Source organism: Tachysurus fulvidraco, chromosome 26, assembly GCF_022655615.1.
Source record: "Tachysurus fulvidraco isolate hzauxx_2018 chromosome 26, HZAU_PFXX_2.0, whole genome shotgun sequence".
NCBI classification, from domain to species: Eukaryota; Metazoa; Chordata; class Actinopteri; order Siluriformes; family Bagridae; genus Tachysurus; species Tachysurus fulvidraco.
In genome coordinates this window covers 14,669,554-14,689,553 of record NC_062543.1, presented here as the reverse complement: position 1 = coordinate 14,689,553, position 20,000 = coordinate 14,669,554, and the positions used below count along the sequence as shown (strand labels likewise).

The window sequence follows — 20,000 nt, the reverse complement described above, 5'->3', positions numbered from 1 at the left end:
CTTCACTTTTTGAGTTGAATTACTGAAATAAATGAACTTTTCTCAGTCATTCTAATTTATTGAGATGCACCTGTAAATCTAACTAACTACAGGCCAAACTATGTGTTGAAATAAAAATAAATTAGTTAAAAGTAAATCAGTTAAAAAAAAAAAAATGGCCACATTATTTGTCACTCTTCACCTATTGAGAAAATGTATCGTGTTTTCAGATGTTCGACTGATCAGTTAAATGTGTTGAAGTAATAAAAATAAGTAATAAGTGTTGTTTTGTTTACAGCTCTCAGGTGCCTCTATAAGGCCTTATGACTTTTATGAAATATCTGAAGATGACGATGGCACGTCCAGGTAAATACACTTTTGTACATGTGTGGAAATCTATAAAGTATCTGAAAGTGTAAAATTCATCCAACTGTGGATTTTCTTTTGTCTTTATAGAAGCACTTAAAGAACTTTACTAACTTATTTTGTTACCTACCACTTTGTAGTTAAGTAAGTTTCAATAAAACCAAAGTTCTGATTTGTTCATTTCTGAATTCAAACTAAATTCTGACTGCTGAAGTACAGCTGATATGTTTCTCACCTGGGTTTTCTGTTCTCCAGGACTCTCCACCTTCAACCTGGACTGAATAATTGTACATTCACTGGCCTTGTGTTTGAGGTGAAAGAGGAAGGTAAAGTGATGTATAAAGTAAAGCCTTGTGACATGTATGGAATGCAGCACATGGAGCCAGCAGGACCTCTGTACAGTATCAAGCATGTTGAAGGTTCAATCCATCGCCTGCACCTTCCACACTGTGAGACCCGTAAGTTGATTTTTTACTTTTTTTTTATTGGTAATAAATTGGTAATAAATGAAGAAAGTGAAAGCTGTGACAGTGTAGTGATATGAAGTCTTGGTACAGGGTTCCAGTCAGCTTACAGTCTTATTTCGTCCCAAAACCTCCCTAAGGAGCCAAAGAATTGCTGTTATTTTCTCACAAAAACAGATATTGCACATTACAGTTCATTGTTGTACGTCAAAGTGAAAAGTCTCCAAGAGCAACAAGGTTGAGTGTTTATGACCAGGTTACCTCAGAATTTTTCAGGATTACTCTCAAAATTATGACTTATACTGTACAAATAAATTCATAGTTACTTAGTAACTTACTGTATATGAGTTTGTAAAGTGTCTATTAAACATAAACAGTAAAAATAGTAAGAAGGTTTTTCTGATCACTTTATAATAATGTAATGTCACTGACTTGTTCTGCTTGTTGATGTGTTGCAGGTACAGATGGGGTTAAATTTATTCCAGCTCAGGTGACTGGTGGAAAAGTGGAGATCTTTCAGCCTGTAGAAGTAACAGACACACACGTGATCATAGAAGTTAAACAAGTTCCCTCAGGTTTTGGTGTCCTAAAGCTATACCCATTCTCAGGGAATCCCATCAGAGCCCAGGTCCTACTGTTCTATGACCAAAGTCTGACTAAACTTAACATCCATGTGTTGCCAGCGAATGTCCCAGTTGAAGAGGTGATCTGCTTTAATACATATGTTTATTATCTTTAACTTTATATGTTAGTGATATTTATTCTTGACTCTGTCCTAAAAGTCCATTGAAAAGATATTTTACTGTTCAAAACATTTTAGTGAGCAAAATATGAAGTTTTTAAACATTTTTGTTAACTTTGTTGAAATAATTCACTATGTTTTCTTGACCTTAAAGGTGCAGAGGAAACATGAGGGCATGACATACATATCAAGCTCTGCATGTCAGCTGACCCCTGGTAAAACATACAGGCCGATCTGTAGAACTGGTGACCGTGATTATGTTTGCCAACCAGAGGTAATGTAAAACTGTTCATGTCATTGTACAAAAAGCTCTTTGTCAGTTTTGCAGAAGTATGTTGACTTCTGGAATATTCTCTCCATCACCTGTTTACTCAGGAGGAGATGTTTAAGTGTGACTTCGGTCCCAACTTCCGCCCTACATTTGAGGTGTTCCTCAATTCTGATGTTAATCGTGTCACACTAAGTCTCTTGGAAGGCCTGGTCGTGTGGACGCCTCGTGATGTCTTACTTCCAGGTAACCAAATGTTAAAATGGGGGTTTAAAACTTCAGGAGCGGCTGGTATCAGTGGGTTAGCAGGGCTAAGTGTGTCTCTCTTTCATTCATTTAGTCATCTATACATCCACCCACTCATCCATCCATCCATCTATATTTAGGGCCTTTTATCGTAATCAGTGTCACACTGGATCCAGAGTGAGAGAATTCACCCTAGACTGACACACACACACACACACACACACACACACACACACACACACCTAGGGGTAATTTAGTGAAGTTCATACACCTACCTGGAGTTTTCTTTACAGTAGAAGGAGAAAAACCCAAACGAACCCACATGAGAAGAACATGCTAAATTCCACACAGACAGTAACACAAGCTCAGGCTGAGCTCAGAGTCGATATCAAAACAAAGCTAACAGCACTAACTTCATTATACAGATGTTTCTCCAGACATTTAGTGAAAGGTTGTACATGACTGGTTAATGATGATGACTGAATGAGTTCTGCTCTTTTTCAGGAAACTGTAGCTCTGCGTGTATGTTAATGATTTTCTGTCTTGTCACATCAGGTGCAGGTGGAGCCTCAAACCAGTAAAGATTCACCTGGTAAGACTTTCTGAACCATTTTACTCACTGGAAGTTTTACATTGGATTTTTATGGAACAATAATCTAGTTAGTGTTGTTGTATGTCCCTGGCAGGTACAGGATGGAATTACAGTAATCTTCCTAGGCTCCAATACTGGTTCTCAGCCAACAATAAATAAATAAATAAAAATAAGCCTCAAATAGTTACTACTACTACTATCACTACTACTGCTACTGCTACTACTACTACTACTACTACTACTACTACTACTACTACTACAGCTACTACTACTGCTAATAATAATAATAATAATAATAGACACTGTAGAGGGACCAGACACTGTACCTAGCTGGAGAACTCACAGAACTCTGAATCGCTTTCCTTTTTCTTATGTTTATGTATTCTCCTATAATAGAATTTCTAAGATTAATTTTGCTTATTTGTACTGTGAAAAAAAGTGGCCAGACTCGACAGTGAAATCCAACTTGTAATAGCAATGTTACAAAATCTATAAAAGCTTGTCTTGAATTACATTGTGTGTGCGTTCTCCTTGAAAATTTTAACTTAAAAGTTAAAGATGTTATTGATGGTATAGCTCCAGTAAAGGTCAGGATGATCACTGGCAGACGTAAAGCACCTTGGAGAAACACAACAGCGGTACAGAGCATGAAAAGAACGTGCAGAAAAGCTGAACGTATGTGGCGGAAAACAAAACCTGAAGTACGTTATAGCATCTATAAGGACAGTCTTCGTGCTTTCAATGTAGAACTAGGCACAGCTAGACAGATCTTCTTCTCAAACATTATAAACAACAACATAAACAACACTCGCACTCTTTTTGCTACTGTAGAGACACTAACAAACCCCCCAAATCAAGTTCCTAGTGAAATGCTCTCTGACAACAAATGCAATGAGTTTGCAACCTTTTTCTCTCAGAAAATCAGTAATATCAGAATGGCAATCAATACGGCCTCATATTGTAATGTGGTCAGTCAGACCTCACTATAACAACCTCAAAAATTTGTCATTTTCTCAGAATTTGACATAATTGATATAAAAACCCTGGAAGAAACAGTACAACATCTTAAAGCATCAATTTGCAGCCTTGACACCCTCGCCACATCCTTTCTCAAAAAGGTACTTACCTGCTTAGAAATTGACCTCTTAAAAATAGTAAATACTTCCCTGCTCACAGGCACTTTTCCAGAGTCACTAAAAATGGCAGTCGTTAAGCCTCTCCTAAAAAAGAGTAACCTAGACAAAACCATACTTAGCAACTACAGACCAATCTCAAATCTTCCTTTTATAGGCAAGATCATTGAAAAGGTTGTTCTCAATCAGCTGAACAAATTCTTAAACTCAAATGGCTATCTGGACAATTTTCAATCTGGTTTCCGCCAGCATCATAGCACAGAGACAGTGCTCATAAAGATAATAAATGATATTCGCTTAAACTCTGATTCAGGTAAAATATCAGTGCTGGTGCTACTAGATCTTAGTGCTACCTTTGACACGGTAGATCACACCATACTCTTACATAGACTGGAAAACTGGGCAGGGCTTTCTGGGATGGTCCTCAATTGGATTATTGCAATGGACTCCTTACTGGGATCCCCAAAAAGACCATTAGACAGCTGCAGCTTATACAGAACGCTGCTACCAGAATTCTGACCAGAACCAAAACATCTGAGCACATCACTCCAGTCCTCAGGTCCTTACACTGGCTTCCAGTTACATTTAGAATAGATTTTAAAGTATTGTTACTGGTTTATAAATCACTTCATGGCTTAGGACCGAAATACATTACAGATATGCTAACTGAATATAAACCAAGCAGACGACTCAGATCATTAGGATCAGGTCAGTTAGAGATACCAAGGGTTCACTCAAAACAAGATGCGTCAGCATTTAGTTATTACGCCACCTAGAGCTGGAATCAGCTTCCAGAAGAGATCAGATGTGCTTCAACAGTAGACACTTTTAAATCAAGATTAAAAACACATCAGTTTAACTCTGCATTTACTGAATGAGTGCTGTGCTGCTTCACACTGACTGTACTTTTTATCCAAATCACTTTTACTCCTGTTTTATTCTTTTTAACATATTTTAAACTGTTTTTATTACATTTATTTTCTTTAATTGTTAATTGTTTTTATTATGATTTTATCATGTGTTTCTTATTTTTCATATATATTTTTTTCTCTTTTTTAAACTGTTTTTTAATTTCTATGTAAAGCACTTTGAATGTCCTCTGTGTATGAAATGTGCTATACAAATAAACTTGCCTTGCCTTGCCTTACATCTTTGTGTTTTCAGCACTAACACTTGCAAACTGGGACACATGCCTTAGTGGGATTACGGAAGGGTTTTCTACGCAGTCCGAAAACACGTGTCACTAATGTCAGTGTAATGTATGTACTATGGGGTTTCATAGTATTGTGATAAGCCTGCCCCTAGTGGTGACATATAGTGATGTATGCCTTTGCATTCAGTTCCGGTTCAAAAAAAAGAATAACGTGAGTTACCAGCAAACGAGTGTCGCGTTATTATTATTCTGCCCGCAGACACAACAGTCAGTATAAATGACTTCAGTGTGAGCACTGAATGGATCCTGATGCTCTGAAAGTGTAATGTGTAGATTGTCAAAAAGTGAGTTTAATGTTTCAAATAATTTGTATGTGCGTATTTTAGGTGCTGAATAGTAGACTGTATCAAAAGCAAGGAATTTACACATGAAATATAAAATAAGATCAATGCAGAGAAAACATCCCAAGACAAAATGACAGAATTTTACAAATATCTCGACTCAGCAGGACGAGTTGCAAAAGCTAAATTCTATCAAATTCTACGAGAGAATTTTACGAGGGTCTGGATTAGTGGAGGTTTAACAGAGTGAGTCACATGCACACAGGGGTGTAGACCTGGGCCCAATGTAAAGACATTGTCTGGGGGCCACTTTCCCATCATCTCATCTCATCATAAATACTTTAAGTACACATTTCCCTCACAGATACAGTAACTGCCGATAAATCACTGATGTTAAATGAAAAAGAACGGTATTAAAATATCAATACTATGTTTAAAACATTATTTTGCATGTTAAGGATTACTAAGGCTACACACAGGTGAGGCGCTCTATAGGACCAACAGTGCCTACTCCTGTACTATACTGAACACTGTACTCATCACATTATTCTGTAACTAGAGCACCTCCGGTATTATTGTACAGGTGTATTATAATAATTGTATTACTGATGTTTTTATTGTGCTTTATTGGGGTTTGTAGTCCTTCATTTATTCTTTCAAACCTTAAATAAATAAATAAATTATAACTGAAATAAAAAATTTGCCTTGTTTAGTAGCATGTCTGTATACATCAAAATAAATAACAAAATCAAAAGTAAAGTCTGAAAAACTTTAACAGGTGATCATTTTAGGATCAGTTTTTTTATGTACAAGGATGTTGTTAGAACATATGATACACATGGTCTTAGGGTACTAATGCTGACAAGTTGGTGGTGGGCATTATTGCCCTAATGCCCAGTGGGGGGTCTTTTTCTTGGCAAACTCACTGATGAGATCTTTTAAGTTCAATTTCTTGGCTAACTGACTTTTATGGATACATTGGGTTAATTGGGTGGCGGGTAAAATCCTCTGCCAAAGGCTGGTATCAAGCTACCTCCCCAAAAGGAATAGGAAAATGTCCACTAAAAAAGGCCTGTAACATCCCCTGCAGGCACGAAGTGATTCGGCGTCCTCCACAGGAAAACAAGAAGTGAAATGGCATTCCCCACAATAACAGATGTGGTGCAATGTTGCATGGCACAGAGGAAACAAACAGATCAGGCTGGTGACATCCTCCACAAACAAGAAGTAAGGTGGCATCCTCCACAGGAAAACAGGAAGTGAAGCGGCACCACCCCACAAGAGCAGATGCAGAGTGATGTTCACAAAAGAAAACCAAAGGAAAAAGTAAACCAAATGACAGAAAAAAAATCATCAGAAGGCCAGTAAGAACTCCAGAATAATTGCACCAAACATCTGTGAATTTCTTAGTCCTCATGTCAAGAAAACGAGCGTCTTCACAGAGCAGAATTAGACCCAAATGCAGGGATAACATAAAAGGGGGTTTAAGAGAAATGACAAAAACTACCAACACAATGCAACTTAATATCAGAATACAAAACACAAACCAAGAGACATGACAACAAACCAAAACACAGACACACGTCACATGAGTTCTGCTCTTTTCAGGAACTGTAGCTCTGCGTGTATGTTAATGATTTTCTGTCTTGTTACATCAGGAACTCATGAAGAACAGGTAGAGATCATGAATAAAATGTGAATAACATGTAAGACGTGTGCTGTATGTTATCAGCTTTTACGGCAATACCACTTGTTAACAGATGCGATGTTATAAGCCCTCGGGTATAAGTTCCTATTCACCCTGTCTGTCACCCAGGTAGCTTGTGAGAGAAGCTTCTCCACGCACATATTTATAAAAAAATATCAACTCAGGAGCACCAATTTCCAATGGTCACATGGAGCCATTTGTTTTGATGGCCACTGAAAAGGAAATACTCATGGTCTTAGATACAGTTGTCGACACATTGCCAGAGAAGAATGAATTGCTGTGACGACTACTGACAATACAATAAAGTACAGTGACAGCTGATGTGGCTACAGTGCGGCTAATGTAGCTGCAGCTGCTTGGAATTGTTAAGAAATTGACTTTCCCAGAGATGCTCCACACACTGCAGATTAACAGTTTTCACAAATGATTCTCTGTCCACACACACACAAAAAAATGAAAATAGATCCTTACGTCTCTTTCCTCATGCACTATGAGAAAAGGTCTGTTGTTTATTTTGCTACCGATTCAACACTTGAATTTCTATGCTTCTTTTATTGCACCTCTAGTGTCCAGACTCAAAGCAAATCACAACATTACAGAAATGAAAGATTTTTTTTGTCATATACTGATATTTGTTATGAACCACTGACAATGTACACAGGGATTTACAGGATAATAAAAAACATGTACTGTATAGTTGACATTTAAGGAAGGAGTCTCCAGTGTCAGTCTCACTCTGCTCAGTGCATTATATTAGAGACAACATTGTTTGGATGCCGTGTTAGAGAAAGCTGTGCAGTGGGTTTTTGAAGCACTGGTCACTTCACTGAGCTTTACAGAAGATGAGGGCATGAGTCATGAGAAAGCATCTGCTGCCCTCTACTGGTCAGAACTAGACCTTATATTACACAGGAAATCTCAGATCAAGCCTACAGTAAGTTTTCAGAGTTTTTTTGTTTGTTTGTTGTTGTTTTTCAACATTTGTTTTTTTTGCTTCCAAACTATTTATATTATTTATATTATTACATTCAAGACAGCCCATTTTAAGGGTAGACCTTGTATCACCTAATGTACAAAAATTACGTACTTAGCCGTATGTCACGTCACTTTAACAATAATAATAACTGTGAGAATAATTATAAAAAAAATGTGAGAATGTGTGTGAGGATAAAGCAGATCATAACACACTGCACACACTCGACCCATAAATAGATTTTAGGGGAACAAACAGATCACACAGCTGACGCTGAACAGAAACTCTGAGTCTTTAAAGCAGAGTCCACATGAGGGTGCTTCAGCAAAGTGTGTGTGGGGAAATAGCAGCTCATTTTGCTTGTATTAGAGTCTCCTGACTGCCAAAAAGAAAGACAGATTTGTTAAACTCAGGCGCGCGCACACACACACACACACACACACACACACACACACACACACACACACACACACACTTGTGTATAGAGCTCTAAAACCATCTTAATTCTCACAGTAACCATTCCTCTTCCTCCTCAGCAGACAAAAGCCCATGGTATTTCATAAACACTTGACTCGCTTGGCCATCACAACGCTGTGTGGCCTCTGACACTGCACACACACACACACACACACACACACACACACACACACACACACACACACACACACACACACACACACACACACACACACACACTCTTTTCTAGCACTTTTCATGTGTTCACCATACCATTAACACTCCAGGAAGTTTTAATTAAGTTTATTCCATAGTGCTGTCTATCATGCTCAATACTGATTGGTCAGAACTTGATGAATGCTTCCCTAAACCTGGTCACTTTATTAGGAACACCATTCGTTCCAGCTGCACTGAGCAGAAGAGCACCTCACAACACAACACAACACAACACAATGTTGAACCTTGAGGCTACAAAGCAGATCTCACAGGGCTTCCATTCTTGTCACCCGAGGACTTTAGTGGGAAAAGAGCCGCAGAGAATATTTAGCTGAAAATAGAGCCTTTTTTTGATTGGCCATTAATATTAAACAAACAAGATTCATTAAACTAATTATAAATTAGCTTAATTCCTCATACCAAACATTTCCTAATATTATATTCATTCAATGTACTTTTTGTGCTACTTCACTAATACATAACACTGGATTATTAGAAATCTGGCAACAGCACTAAAGCAAAGCATGCTCGTTCGAACAAACACACAATATCGTCTCTCTTATAATTCCTCTAAGTTACTGTTACAGTTTTATGACATTTTGGTAAAATTCTAATTTTAAAAGACACATATTAGCCCCCAGGCTGTTAGCTAACTAATGTTTGCCAAGTAAATACTGCAGGAGCTTTTACAGTAATTATGTATACACAGTCCAACATGGCGTCTGAGGAAATTAGCTATTATTGGACGTCATTGCATGGTTACCCGGTGTGATTATGTTTATTGCTTAGCCTAGCGTAAACAGTAGCAAAGGGATTATAAACTTCAGAATATCATATTCTAGTGAAACAATATCAGGGCAATATGATCAGACTGTATAACACTACACAGCGGTTCTGAAATGTTTTGTAGCCAGACGCAACTGTGAAATAAATTCCACAGATCCAATATAAAGATTATTGAAATATTTCAGATATTTTCAGCACCTTTTAGCTTTCTGTTACTCATTCACTCATTCATTCATTCTCTACCGCTTATCCGAACTTCTCGGGTCACGGGGAGCCTGTGCCTATCCTAGGCGTCATCGGGCATCGAGGCAGGATACACCCTGGACGGAGGGCCAACCCATCGCAGGGCACACACACACTCTCATTCATTCACACACTACGGACAATTTTCCAGAGATGCCAATCAACCTACCATGCATGTCTTTGGACCGGGGGAGGAAACCGGAGTACCCGGAGGAAACCCCTGAGGCACGGGGAGAACATGCAAACTCCTCACACACAAGGCGGAGGCGGGATTCAAACCCCAACCCTGGAGGTGTGAGGTGAACATGCTAACCACTAAGCCACCGTGCAACCAGCTTTCTATTAATGAACTTCTATTACTGAACTGCAAATAGAGCAGGTTAAGTTCTGAATCCACTTTGGTGCTTTGACCCCTAAATAAACCGTGGGGTTTGCAAATCCTGGGGATTCCCTAAAAGCCACTTTCCTTTTTCTTGTTCATAAACAATCTAGATTTTTGACCATATGCAATCAGAACAGACAAAATCTTGTTCTTCATGATACCATTGCTATATTTGATATCATGTCGAAGTATGTGGTTCACTTTTATGTATAGTATATATATGTTTTAGGCAGGTGTGAAAAAATGCTGTAAACAAAGAATGCTTTCAGAAATATAAATAATGAGTGTTTATTTCTGTCAATTTACAAAATGCAAAGTGAGCAAACAAAATATAAATCTAAATCAAATCGATATTTGGTGTTATTTTTTTTGCAATCAAACCAGCATGAAGCGATGGCACAGCCCCCACAGAGCCCTGATCTCGACATCATGGAGTGTGTCTGGGATTACATGAAGAGACAGAAGGATGTGAGAAAGCCGACATCCACAGAAGATCTGTGGTTAGTTCTCCAAGATGTTTTGGAACAACCTACCGGCCGAGTTCCTTCACAAACCGTGTACAAGTGTACCTAGAAGAATTGCTGCTGTTTTGAATGCAAAGGCTGATCACACCAAATATTGATTAGATTTAGATTTCTCTTTTGTTTATTCACTGCATTTTGTTCATTTATGAAAATAAATATTGAACACTTCCATTTTTGAAAGCATTCTTTGTTTACTGCCTAAAACCTTTGCACAGTACTATATATATATATATATATATATATATATATATATATATATATATATATATATATATATGTAAAACAACCATCACCTTGAGACACGTCTTTTAATTAGTGACACTCTTTATTATTTGTGGATAAAAATAGATTACGGGAGCGTGCCCAAGGTAAACACGGTGCGCAGACGCCTCGCCTGCAGCTCGTCGCCAGCTCTCTGGCAGTGGCGCATGTGTGCTATTCACACGTATTATGACATTTTAGTCTGAACCTCTGGAGTGTTAGGACAGAGCTGGAGCATACCCTCGCACTTGTTTTATTTTTCCTTTGTAACCCACTGCATGCATGTTATACAATCCATGGTTATAACAGGGACCGTTAATCGTACTATGGGTTAAAATGGACCCACAATTTTATATCTATTGGGAAATTTCCACTGTAAATATATCCACTGAGATTTTGTAAATACATGTCCGAGAGGCGCAGAATTAACAATGCCGGACGAGAAAACTGTAGGCTTTTACACTTTCCTCCACTGGATGAAACACGGACTGTCAATCTTCTAAAATGGTAAGTGTCAACAAATTATTTTTGAGCAAAATCAGATTTTATGTAGCCGTTAATCAAATTCATTAATCATATGAAATGAATCTATGAAATGTTTAAATCTGTACTATTTAGCATGAAAAACAACCCATATGCCACTGGACTGGTATCCTCAACAGTATGTCTTTGGGTGAGGTTTAGATTTTGGAAATTTTGAAGAAAATTATTGCTAAAATGAAGCAGCATATTTTTAAAGCTCTACCCTAAAAGGTTACTTTAATCCAGTTATGTATCTTAAGTCATTTAAAAAAAAATACTATAATTGTGTTTCTACATGACAAGATACTAAAAATCAGCAATAAAATCGTTTTGTACAATTTTCGGGGTTTTTTTTGTTTTTTTTGTGTCCTGTGATTTTCGCATAACAAAGTTGAGAAGCCCGAAATTAAAACAGTTAACAAATCAAACTTGTGTTTAGTTCTGTAGTAAGGGTAGAATATGAAAAGGTTTTAGTCACATATTAAACAAACTATATTTCAGATTCACTAAGATGCCTTTGCCAAGATTGTTGGGCAAAACCAGGGATGGTGTTAAAAAGTGTTGTAACCGTAAAGAAAAAACGAGTCTCTAAAAGTACAGGACACATGAATCATGTGAGGATGTTTGAAATGGCATTAGCTACAACACGGCTGTGACGAGGCAGAAGACAAATGAACCATCACCGCGGAGTATCAACCCAGACACACACTATTCCGGTTACATAAACCAAACACGGCAGAGGGTTTACTGACCCACTTTAGTCTCTACTTTTAGGAATGTGCGTTTAATCAACGACACTCCGATTTAGGGAACGACTCCCAAACGATTTGTTGCGCGAGTTGGTCACTTTCCTCTTGACAAAATCTTGCTTGAAAAGATAAAACATTCCCAGCGTTAGTTGCACTAATGTAATGTTGTTTAACCCTGTTGAAAGCGAGTACTTGTCGAAACGCAGCTGTCTAGACGTCACCAGCGAACGTGAAGCTTATAGACCCACAGATACACCCAGTGATTAAAAGGCAACTTATCTTAAAACAAACGTGCCAAGGTTGATTTGTGTCAGAGTCAACACAGTCCCGAGTACATCAAACAGACAGTGTAAACGGAAGATGCTTCATAATATTAATGAGCGTGTCGCCAATTTCGTTTGAGTGACGGTGAAAGGGCACGGATCTGGTTTTCATATTAGATGTTTTGACAGCAGTTTGAGCAGCTGAAGTGGCAAGCAGATGGAATACTGCTTATCTAAAACGAGGTGATAACGTAAGGACAGGTTGGACAGGTTGGATGCTAAAGGTTTCAAAACAAGCAAACCCTATATAATATTACTATAATAATAATATCCACAACAACTAGGAGTAGGGTACCGGTGTGCAAGATTTTACCCCATAGTTTGGGTCCGTGAAATCGAACAGAATGTTTCAGATACGCAAGCTTGGTACTAAACGGATTCTTTTGTCATTGGTGGCTTAAATTCAATTAAATCTGTAACCAGCCGATGGAACATTAGCGGGAATTGATGGTACTTTTAAGGTTGTGTTCGAATGTCAGTACTATCAGCGTCCAGTTGTATCCCAGCTATTAAGATCTACAATCGGACTGGATTGTATTCTGCATAAGCTGTAAGTCGTATCATATAAACATGTATGAGTGGGAACTCAAAAATAAAATCAATGACCAGTTCTTTTATGTTACTATGATCCGCATACTGTAAGCCTTTACAATCTCCCAATTTTATTTCACTTTACATAAAACTTATCTGCATCCTTTTCCTTTTTTCCTCAGAAGAACGAGAGACGACCACGTTTTCAGAAAGCCGGTGTAGCCAGAAGCTCATCTCTCTGATACTCTCGAAGAATGAGCCGTTCGTGTTGCATCGTGGGTGTCAACATGAGCCACACCTGCGAATCCGCGGTATCCAACACGACCGTAGATCTGGGTCCACTTGGGGGTCATCAGCCTTGGGAAGTGGTACTGATCATTCTTGTGACTGGGACACTCTCCTTTATCACCATCTTGGGTAACCTGTTAGTGCTCGTCTCCTTCCGGCTGAACCGCCAACTAAGAACCATCAGCAACTATTATCTCTTGAGTTTGGCGGTGGCTGATTTGATCTTGGGCACTGTATCAATGAACCTCTACACAGCCAATATCATAATGGGACGTTGGATGCTGGGACACCTAGCATGCGACCTCTGGCTAGCATTAGACTATGTAGCTAGCAATGCTTCAGTTATGAACCTCCTAGTAATCAGCTTCGACAGGTACTTTTCTGTAACACGACCGTTAACGTATCGGACCAAACGGACACCCAGGAAAGCTGCGGCATTGATCACACTAGCGTGGGTGGTCTCGTTTGTACTGTGGGCCCCTGCAATCTTGTTTTGGCCCCATTCAAAAGAAGCACTGAAGGACAAGGTGAACTGTTCGATCCCGTTTCTAACAGTGCCTTCTTTAACCTTTGGAACAGCCATAGCTGCTTTCTACCTCCCTGTCAGCATCATGATCATTCTATACTGGCGAATTTACTGGGAGATTGAGAACAGAGCAAAAGGACTTGCTAAATTTGTTGGGTCTGTTGGTAGCAGTCAGGGTAGCTCAGTGAAGGTAGCAAATAAGTGGTCCAACAGTAATCGAAGTAGTCTCAGTAGCTCCACTGAGACACATCCCAGAAAGGGTCTAGAGCTTGCCAGGAAAACATCAGTTGGGTGTTTTCCAGCAAGACAAAAGCAACTTCCAGGAAATCTCTCCATGCTGCCACCATCAAGTGAAATCAATTACAAGGAGGCGTGTAGCAGCAACAGCTGGAACATTGAAGATGAGGACGATGATGACGCCGCGACGTCTTCGACAAGTGAGGAAGACCAAAAGCAAGATCACGTAGCAATGTCACGGTCTGCATCAAATCCTGCAGTGATCAAGCTGAAGGACCTGCATGTAGCGTCAGAGTATCAACAGGAAATTCCAGCATTATCTGGACAAGTTGTAGATCCATCTTCTAGTCAACCTTCCAGACATCTTTCACTGAAGAAGAACAGACTTCTGGACCTAAGCTTCCACAAACAACCCAAAACCAAAAGGCGTATAAATACGATCATTCGAGAAAAGAAAGCGGCACGGACGTTGAGCGCCATCTTATTGGCCTTCATCCTGACATGGACTCCATACAACATCATGGTCTTGGCTTCTATTTCATACTGCGTCCCTGAAAAGTTATGGCATCTGGGATACTGGCTGTGCTACGTCAACAGCACAGTGAACCCCATGTGCTACGCTCTCTGTAACGAGTCCTTCCGAACCACTTTCAAAGCGCTGCTACTTTGTCGCCGTGGAGATGCCAGAAAGTGGCAAACGAGTCACCAGAGCCGTAGCGTTTCGGTGAGGCCGAACAAGTCATTCAGCACGGTGTGATGTGCAAAGTGCGTGTGTATTTATGCAATAACGCATCGCTAACCCTGGTGTGTAATGTACAGGAGCATGTGTCTGAAAATGCCTCATTTTCAGTGACTAGAAATCTGTGGTACTTATAGTCCACAATAAAGCCTGCTATGGATGAAGGTCATTCGTATAATAATATTCCTCGTCCTCAACACGAGGCGTCAACCCACTGAACGACTTTCTCTTGTTTTGGACTTTTTGCCAGTGATGAATGACCGAGAACGCTTGGAAATTTGTGCACTGTTTATCAAAGCACGGCTAAGTTATGCGTTTCGGAATCCGTGCCCGACTTCTTTTCTCTGTCGTCTTTCGCCGTATCTGTGTTGTGTCCTGCCTACCAGTTTAATCTCCCAGCTGTGTGCCATTCGAAAAAGAAAGATGGGGAAAGGACGACTAAAATAACAGCCACTCCTCGGTTTCCGCTACACGGGCCCTTTGCTGCCAATTGTTCCACTGGAGATTTTTTCCGTCTGCGGTATTACTCGAGCTAAGCGACGACTCCTTCCTTGTTATGAACTCATAAGGAGAATCATGATACAGAAATGATTTAAGAATTGAAAAGATTTGTATATCATGGGCATGTTGTACTTAATATCAAAACGATATAAAACTTTAAAAATAAAAAATGTACAATCAGTAAAATATCAGGATCAAAAGATCAGTTTGCGCTTTCCATGTCATAATGAACAAGAATTAACTGACATACATCAAACATACATGTAAGGCTATAAGAACTAATCAACCAAATATAACAAAGAGAACATTTTATTTATTTATACAAAATTGATTATCCGTTAGATCAGGGGTCGGCAACCCGCGGCTCCGGAGCCGCAAGTGGCTCTTTCATCCCTCTGCTGCGGCTCCCTGTAGATTTGGAAAATAAATATTTAATTTAAATTTATTTTATTTTAGTTTGTTAGTTTAAAAAAAAAGGTCACTCTAAATTCTAAGATTATGATGCTCTTGTAACATTAAAATAAACCGGTTTAATTTTTTTGTCGCTCAAAATATGCGTCATAACCGCCGACTTGCGAAGTCCGACACACAAGCAGACGCATTTTTGGTTTACTGAAGCCGGCAAGTTAAGATTTTTATGTCATGAATACGAAGAAGACTCGATTAGACGTTGAACATTGTATTTGAAAGTAACCTTCGACCCAGCGTCTTTTTTCTTAAAGTTAGTTCAAACTGTTCAAAATATTTTTGTTTGCCTGCAGAAATAAAATTTTGTTTACTCGTAATTTTGTTTTGTTTTTTCTATCCTCTCCATAAAGGTAAAAAACGATATATGCAGCGTTCTCTTCATTTTAGATGTCAAAACAGATTTGTGGCTCCCTGTGTTTTTTTTCTGTGGGAAACGGGTCCAAATGGCTCTCTGAGTGTTTAAGGTTGCCGACCCCTGAGTTAGATTAAATGCTATGAAGAACTGAACCACTTGACTTCACACCACTAATGCCCCTTTTCCACCGAGGCAGTTCGAGTGCTGGTTCAGAGCCAGAGCCTAATTTAGAACCAGTTCTTTCTGTTTCGACCGCCAAAGCACCGGCTCTGAACCAGGAAAAGTGGTTCTTAAGTAGCACCAAAACGTTGTTGGTATAGACTTAAGAACTGCTTGTGTCAGGGGCTGTGGGCGGGGCTACTGTTAGCACGTTTGATAATGTACCTTAAGTATGCTAATGTTTAATACACTTTTACTTTACCGCGATATGATACATTATCAGCACACATGATAGTAGGTAGCTACATGCTAAGGCTAACTTTTTTTCTGTGTTAACGATAAAATAACGTTATGTACTTTATCGATTACAACCTCCGTTTATACAGATTACACGGAGCTGCACGTACACGTTCTATTCACCGCGTTTGGATGTTAATGTAGGTTCTCAAAGCCATGAGCATTAACAGTAAAGCAACATCCGCCATTGTTATCGTGTTTGTGTTTGCCGCTGCTGCGCTAACGTTGCTGGGACACGTGACACGTATACAGTGACGTCACACTCGGCGCTGTGATGCTCTCTAGCAGGTGGAAAGGCAAACCGGTTCTTAGAAGGTTCGCCAGTAGAACCAACTTTGAACCAGCACTAGCGCTAGCTCTGAACCAGCACCCGGTTCTTTCCGGTGGAAGAGGCATAAGATTGTAACTAGTTGATAATTACTATTTTATTAAATGTTCTATAGCGCCATCGCCACCATTTGCACTTGTAAAACATCTAATCCCAAATGCATTCAGTCTCTTTTCTGTTTTTAATAAGCTTTTCGACTAGATGTTGGATTGTGGCTGTGTGGATTTGTGTTCGTTCACCTAGGAGGGAATTACTGAGATCAGACACTGATGTCGGGACGTCGAGGAGACTCCAGTTCCGGTTTATCCCAGAGGTGTTAAGTGGGGTTGAGTCAGAGTCAGGGCTCTGTGTAGGACACTCGATTTCTTCCACTCCCAACCTTCACCTCCACATCATGTCTTCACGGAGCTGCTGTGCTTTGTGCACAAGGGGCAGTCATGCTGTAGCGAAGCTCGAGCCGTTTAGCTCCAGTGAAGGGAACTTTGTCGTAAATGTTGACGGGTGTAAGATCTGTGTTAAGTACAAAATAAATAGACTTATACTGCTACTTAAACACAGAAAGAACACTATTTTTTTTGCTTAAGTATTAAAAGCCCACAGAGCCGCCCGCAGGTAAGCGTAAAAAAGTCAACGTAGTTCACTGCCAATACCACAATCAGTGCTAAATAGGTTTTTATTTTCCTTGGGGGGGAAAAAAAAACTCAAGATTTGTACCACAAAGAAAAACATTCCATTATCAATCAAACCGCTCAAAAAAAAACAATTGACGAAAAAAATGGCCACTGTTTAAAAAAACAAAACAAAAACGATAACAAATAAAAACCCAGCTATACTAACAAAAACATGTTACCTTTAATTACTGTGTTAATAATGGTTAGTTGACTACTGATATAACAGCAGAACTAAATATTACAAACCGCCCCCCTCTCTCCCTCCCTCCCTCCCTCCCACCCACCCACCCACCCACCCACAAAAAAACAAAAAACAAAAAAAACAACAACCGTTATGTTGAGTGCAACAAGAGGCGAGCATAAGCGCGAGTGTACTTTGAAAAGTGGTACCAGGTAAACATGCATATGGTTAAACAGTTCTAACTGTAAATGACACTAGGATACGGTCAAAGTGACAGGTGCTGGAAGCAATACTCTGAGTACTGCAGGTTGACCAGGTAACCGCCTCGACAATTAACACCATCGTCTCAACAGGCAGAACCGCCGTTGTGCACGATTTTGTCCGTTTTTAAGAAGAAGAAGAAGAAAAAAATCGGGCCGTATTGCATTTCATGCTAAACAGTGCGTCAGTAACTGGATTAACTCGTTCTGACGGGAATCTAAAATCTACAACCTGAGTCGTGAATTGTTCTCCTCTGAATCGATTATAAGCCACGATGTCTCCTGAGCCGACTTATACGCTAATACACTACGTTTGACTTTGTCAGATCCTTGAGGAAGTTCGATTTTCATTTTAACAAGCTAAATAAAAGAAATTCCAAAAAAAAAAAAAAAAAAGTTTAAAAAAAAAAAATCCTAAGGGACGACGATCGACGTAACCCTGCGACGGCGGCGAAGCGTATGCATCGATGGCACTGGCGAATGATGCTTGAGACATAAAAGAAAGGTTTAATACCGTTAAAAAAACATTTTTTATCCGCTAGAATAATAACCGATCACTTTTGATATTCTCACTTTTAAATACATCACACCTTTATATGATTTACAAATATATAAATATACAAAAAAAAAAAAACTAAACAAAAAAAAACAGGCTACCATTTGTCTTATTACAAACAAGCATGCTGATTGGTTTCAACTATTACTGCGTGGCTAGAGACGTGACTGGTACAAAAAGTTGTCCCTACTGATTTTTAGCTAGCGGCGGATTCGGGGGAATATTTCAAGTAGGCGAAGGACGAGGCTACTGACGGGCGGGGTCGTATGTTCTCAGAGCGGACTGTTAGACAGCGTGGGTTTGGATTAGTCAGTTATCACTGTTGTTGGTGTTATGTTTATTATTACTATTAGGTATAATAGTTGAAAACAATAAGCAGTGGGTAGTTTAAACCTCGGAACTGTGTAACAGTCATATCGGAATTAAACCTGCCAAGAGGAGGGAGGGAGTTTGTTTGTTTTGTGTACTTGTTTATCCATCCGTTCATCCCTGCCTTTCCTTGGGTAAATAGGTTAAGGTGTTTCCCTTTTTCCGGTTCCCAGCATCTCTCTCTCTGTCTTTCTCGTTGTATTTTATTTGAACTCCCTTCCCTCACTCACTGAGTGGTCACGCACAGAGCTGGGAACCGTGAACGCAGGGCCAGTGTTTCTGCAGCGGCTCCATCATGACGGTGGAGCGTTCTGATTCTGGTATATGGAAGCCTTCTCTTTCAGCAGGTCCAAACACAAATGGCAGCTCCAGCTTCCTGCAGAGCGGGGCGCAGAACGTCAGGGTTAGTTCGGGGTGCGGGGATAGTACGGTTATCACTGTGTTACTACGGCTGAGGGTTTTCTTTACCTTCGGGGGGCTCCGACATGGGCGGGGTGAGGCAGTACATATGATAGCCTCGGTCACAGTCATCGCAGAAGAGCAGCTGGTCCTGTGGGAAAGAAGGAAATTCTAAATGACCCAAAACACACCTAGGGGATTGAACGTCATCGACGACAACAATTATACGTTTTTTTTTAATTTAGCAAAGAATGACAATTTTTATCTGTTTACAGTTACATTTTAGGTCGTGGAACCTCTACAGGACAAGTTGCTATAGCAGCTGTAAACTATAGGGTTTGTCCCCAGCATCCTCCATGTGGAGACTTGAGCTGTTACTATAGAAACTATAACTGATGTGTGCATGTGCGTTTGTGTGTGTATGTGTGTGTGTGTGTGGGGGGGGGCTAGTAGACCAAACGTACGTCGTTCTCTGATGTACCGCACATGTTGCAGCACTTGCACTCGATGCACTGCCAGCGGTACGTCTTCACCGCCGCCATCATCACCGGGGTGAACTGCAGACATGAGGGGTGGCCTGAAGAGCAGGAAGAAAAGGGGAGAACAAGAGATGGGGGTAAATGAGCATCAGTACACGGGTGGTGAAAAACAGCGGACGGTTTTCTTTGCTTTATTCTTTCATACCGGAGCGTCCGCAATCAGAGCAGG

General features: G+C 39.8%; 5 protein-coding genes across 13 annotated transcripts in view; 3 read left to right on the top strand and 2 right to left on the bottom strand.

Annotated features, from left to right (window-relative positions):
* Positions 1–3,169, top strand: part of LOC113650930 — a 6,771-nt gene extending 3,602 nt beyond the window's left edge. The window contains exons 3-9 of the mRNA XM_027159500.2: positions 278–345; positions 601–803; positions 1,268–1,512; positions 1,706–1,825; positions 1,927–2,065; positions 2,621–2,657; positions 2,752–3,169. Coding sequence (XP_027015301.2) covers positions 278–345; positions 601–803; positions 1,268–1,512; positions 1,706–1,825; positions 1,927–2,065; positions 2,621–2,646 — 801 coding nt within the window. The 3' untranslated portion in view covers positions 2,647–2,657; positions 2,752–3,169. The remainder of the gene's footprint in view (positions 1–277; positions 346–600; positions 804–1,267; positions 1,513–1,705; positions 1,826–1,926; positions 2,066–2,620; positions 2,658–2,751) is intronic.
* LOC113636638 (WD repeat-containing protein 87-like) overlaps positions 1–20,000 on the top strand; it is an 873,260-nt gene that overhangs the window by 184,008 nt on the left and 669,252 nt on the right. The gene's annotated exons all lie outside the window — the stretch shown is intronic.
* Positions 1–20,000, bottom strand: part of LOC113650946 (kinectin-like) — a 683,852-nt gene that overhangs the window by 148,600 nt on the left and 515,252 nt on the right. The gene's annotated exons all lie outside the window — the stretch shown is intronic.
* The window catches only part of dpf2 (double PHD fingers 2), a 28,517-nt gene continuing 9,325 nt past the window's right edge, over positions 809–20,000 (bottom strand). For 4 of the 6 annotated variants that reach the window (XM_047809427.1, XM_047809428.1, XM_027159497.2 and 1 more), the window contains 4 exons: positions 19,977–20,000; positions 19,757–19,869; positions 19,362–19,443; positions 18,104–19,269 (listed from right to left, as the gene is read on the bottom strand). The exon at positions 19,977–20,000 is cut by the window's right edge. In XM_047809427.1, coding sequence (XP_047665383.1) covers positions 19,187–19,269; positions 19,362–19,443; positions 19,757–19,869; positions 19,977–20,000 — 302 coding nt within the window. In that variant the 3' untranslated portion in view covers positions 18,104–19,186. Of the gene's footprint in view, positions 945–1,241; positions 1,331–15,585; positions 15,658–17,095; positions 17,367–18,103; positions 19,270–19,361; positions 19,444–19,756; positions 19,870–19,976 lie in introns of those variants that run through there. The other 2 variants (XR_007139612.1, XR_007139611.1) reach the window with 2 other exon arrangements.
* chrm1b (cholinergic receptor, muscarinic 1b) lies at positions 11,202–14,825 on the top strand. Its single transcript, XM_027159496.2, has 2 exons — positions 11,202–11,340; positions 13,141–14,825. Exon 2 carries the CDS (start codon positions 13,213–13,215, stop codon positions 14,764–14,766), a length of 1,554 nt encoding a protein of 517 aa, XP_027015297.1. The 5' UTR covers positions 11,202–11,340; positions 13,141–13,212; the 3' UTR covers positions 14,767–14,825.

Coding starts and splice junctions, on each gene's coding strand:
- chrm1b (XM_027159496.2), top strand. CDS start 13,213: ATGAGCCGTTCGTGTTGCATCGTGGGTGTCAACATGAGCCACACCTGC.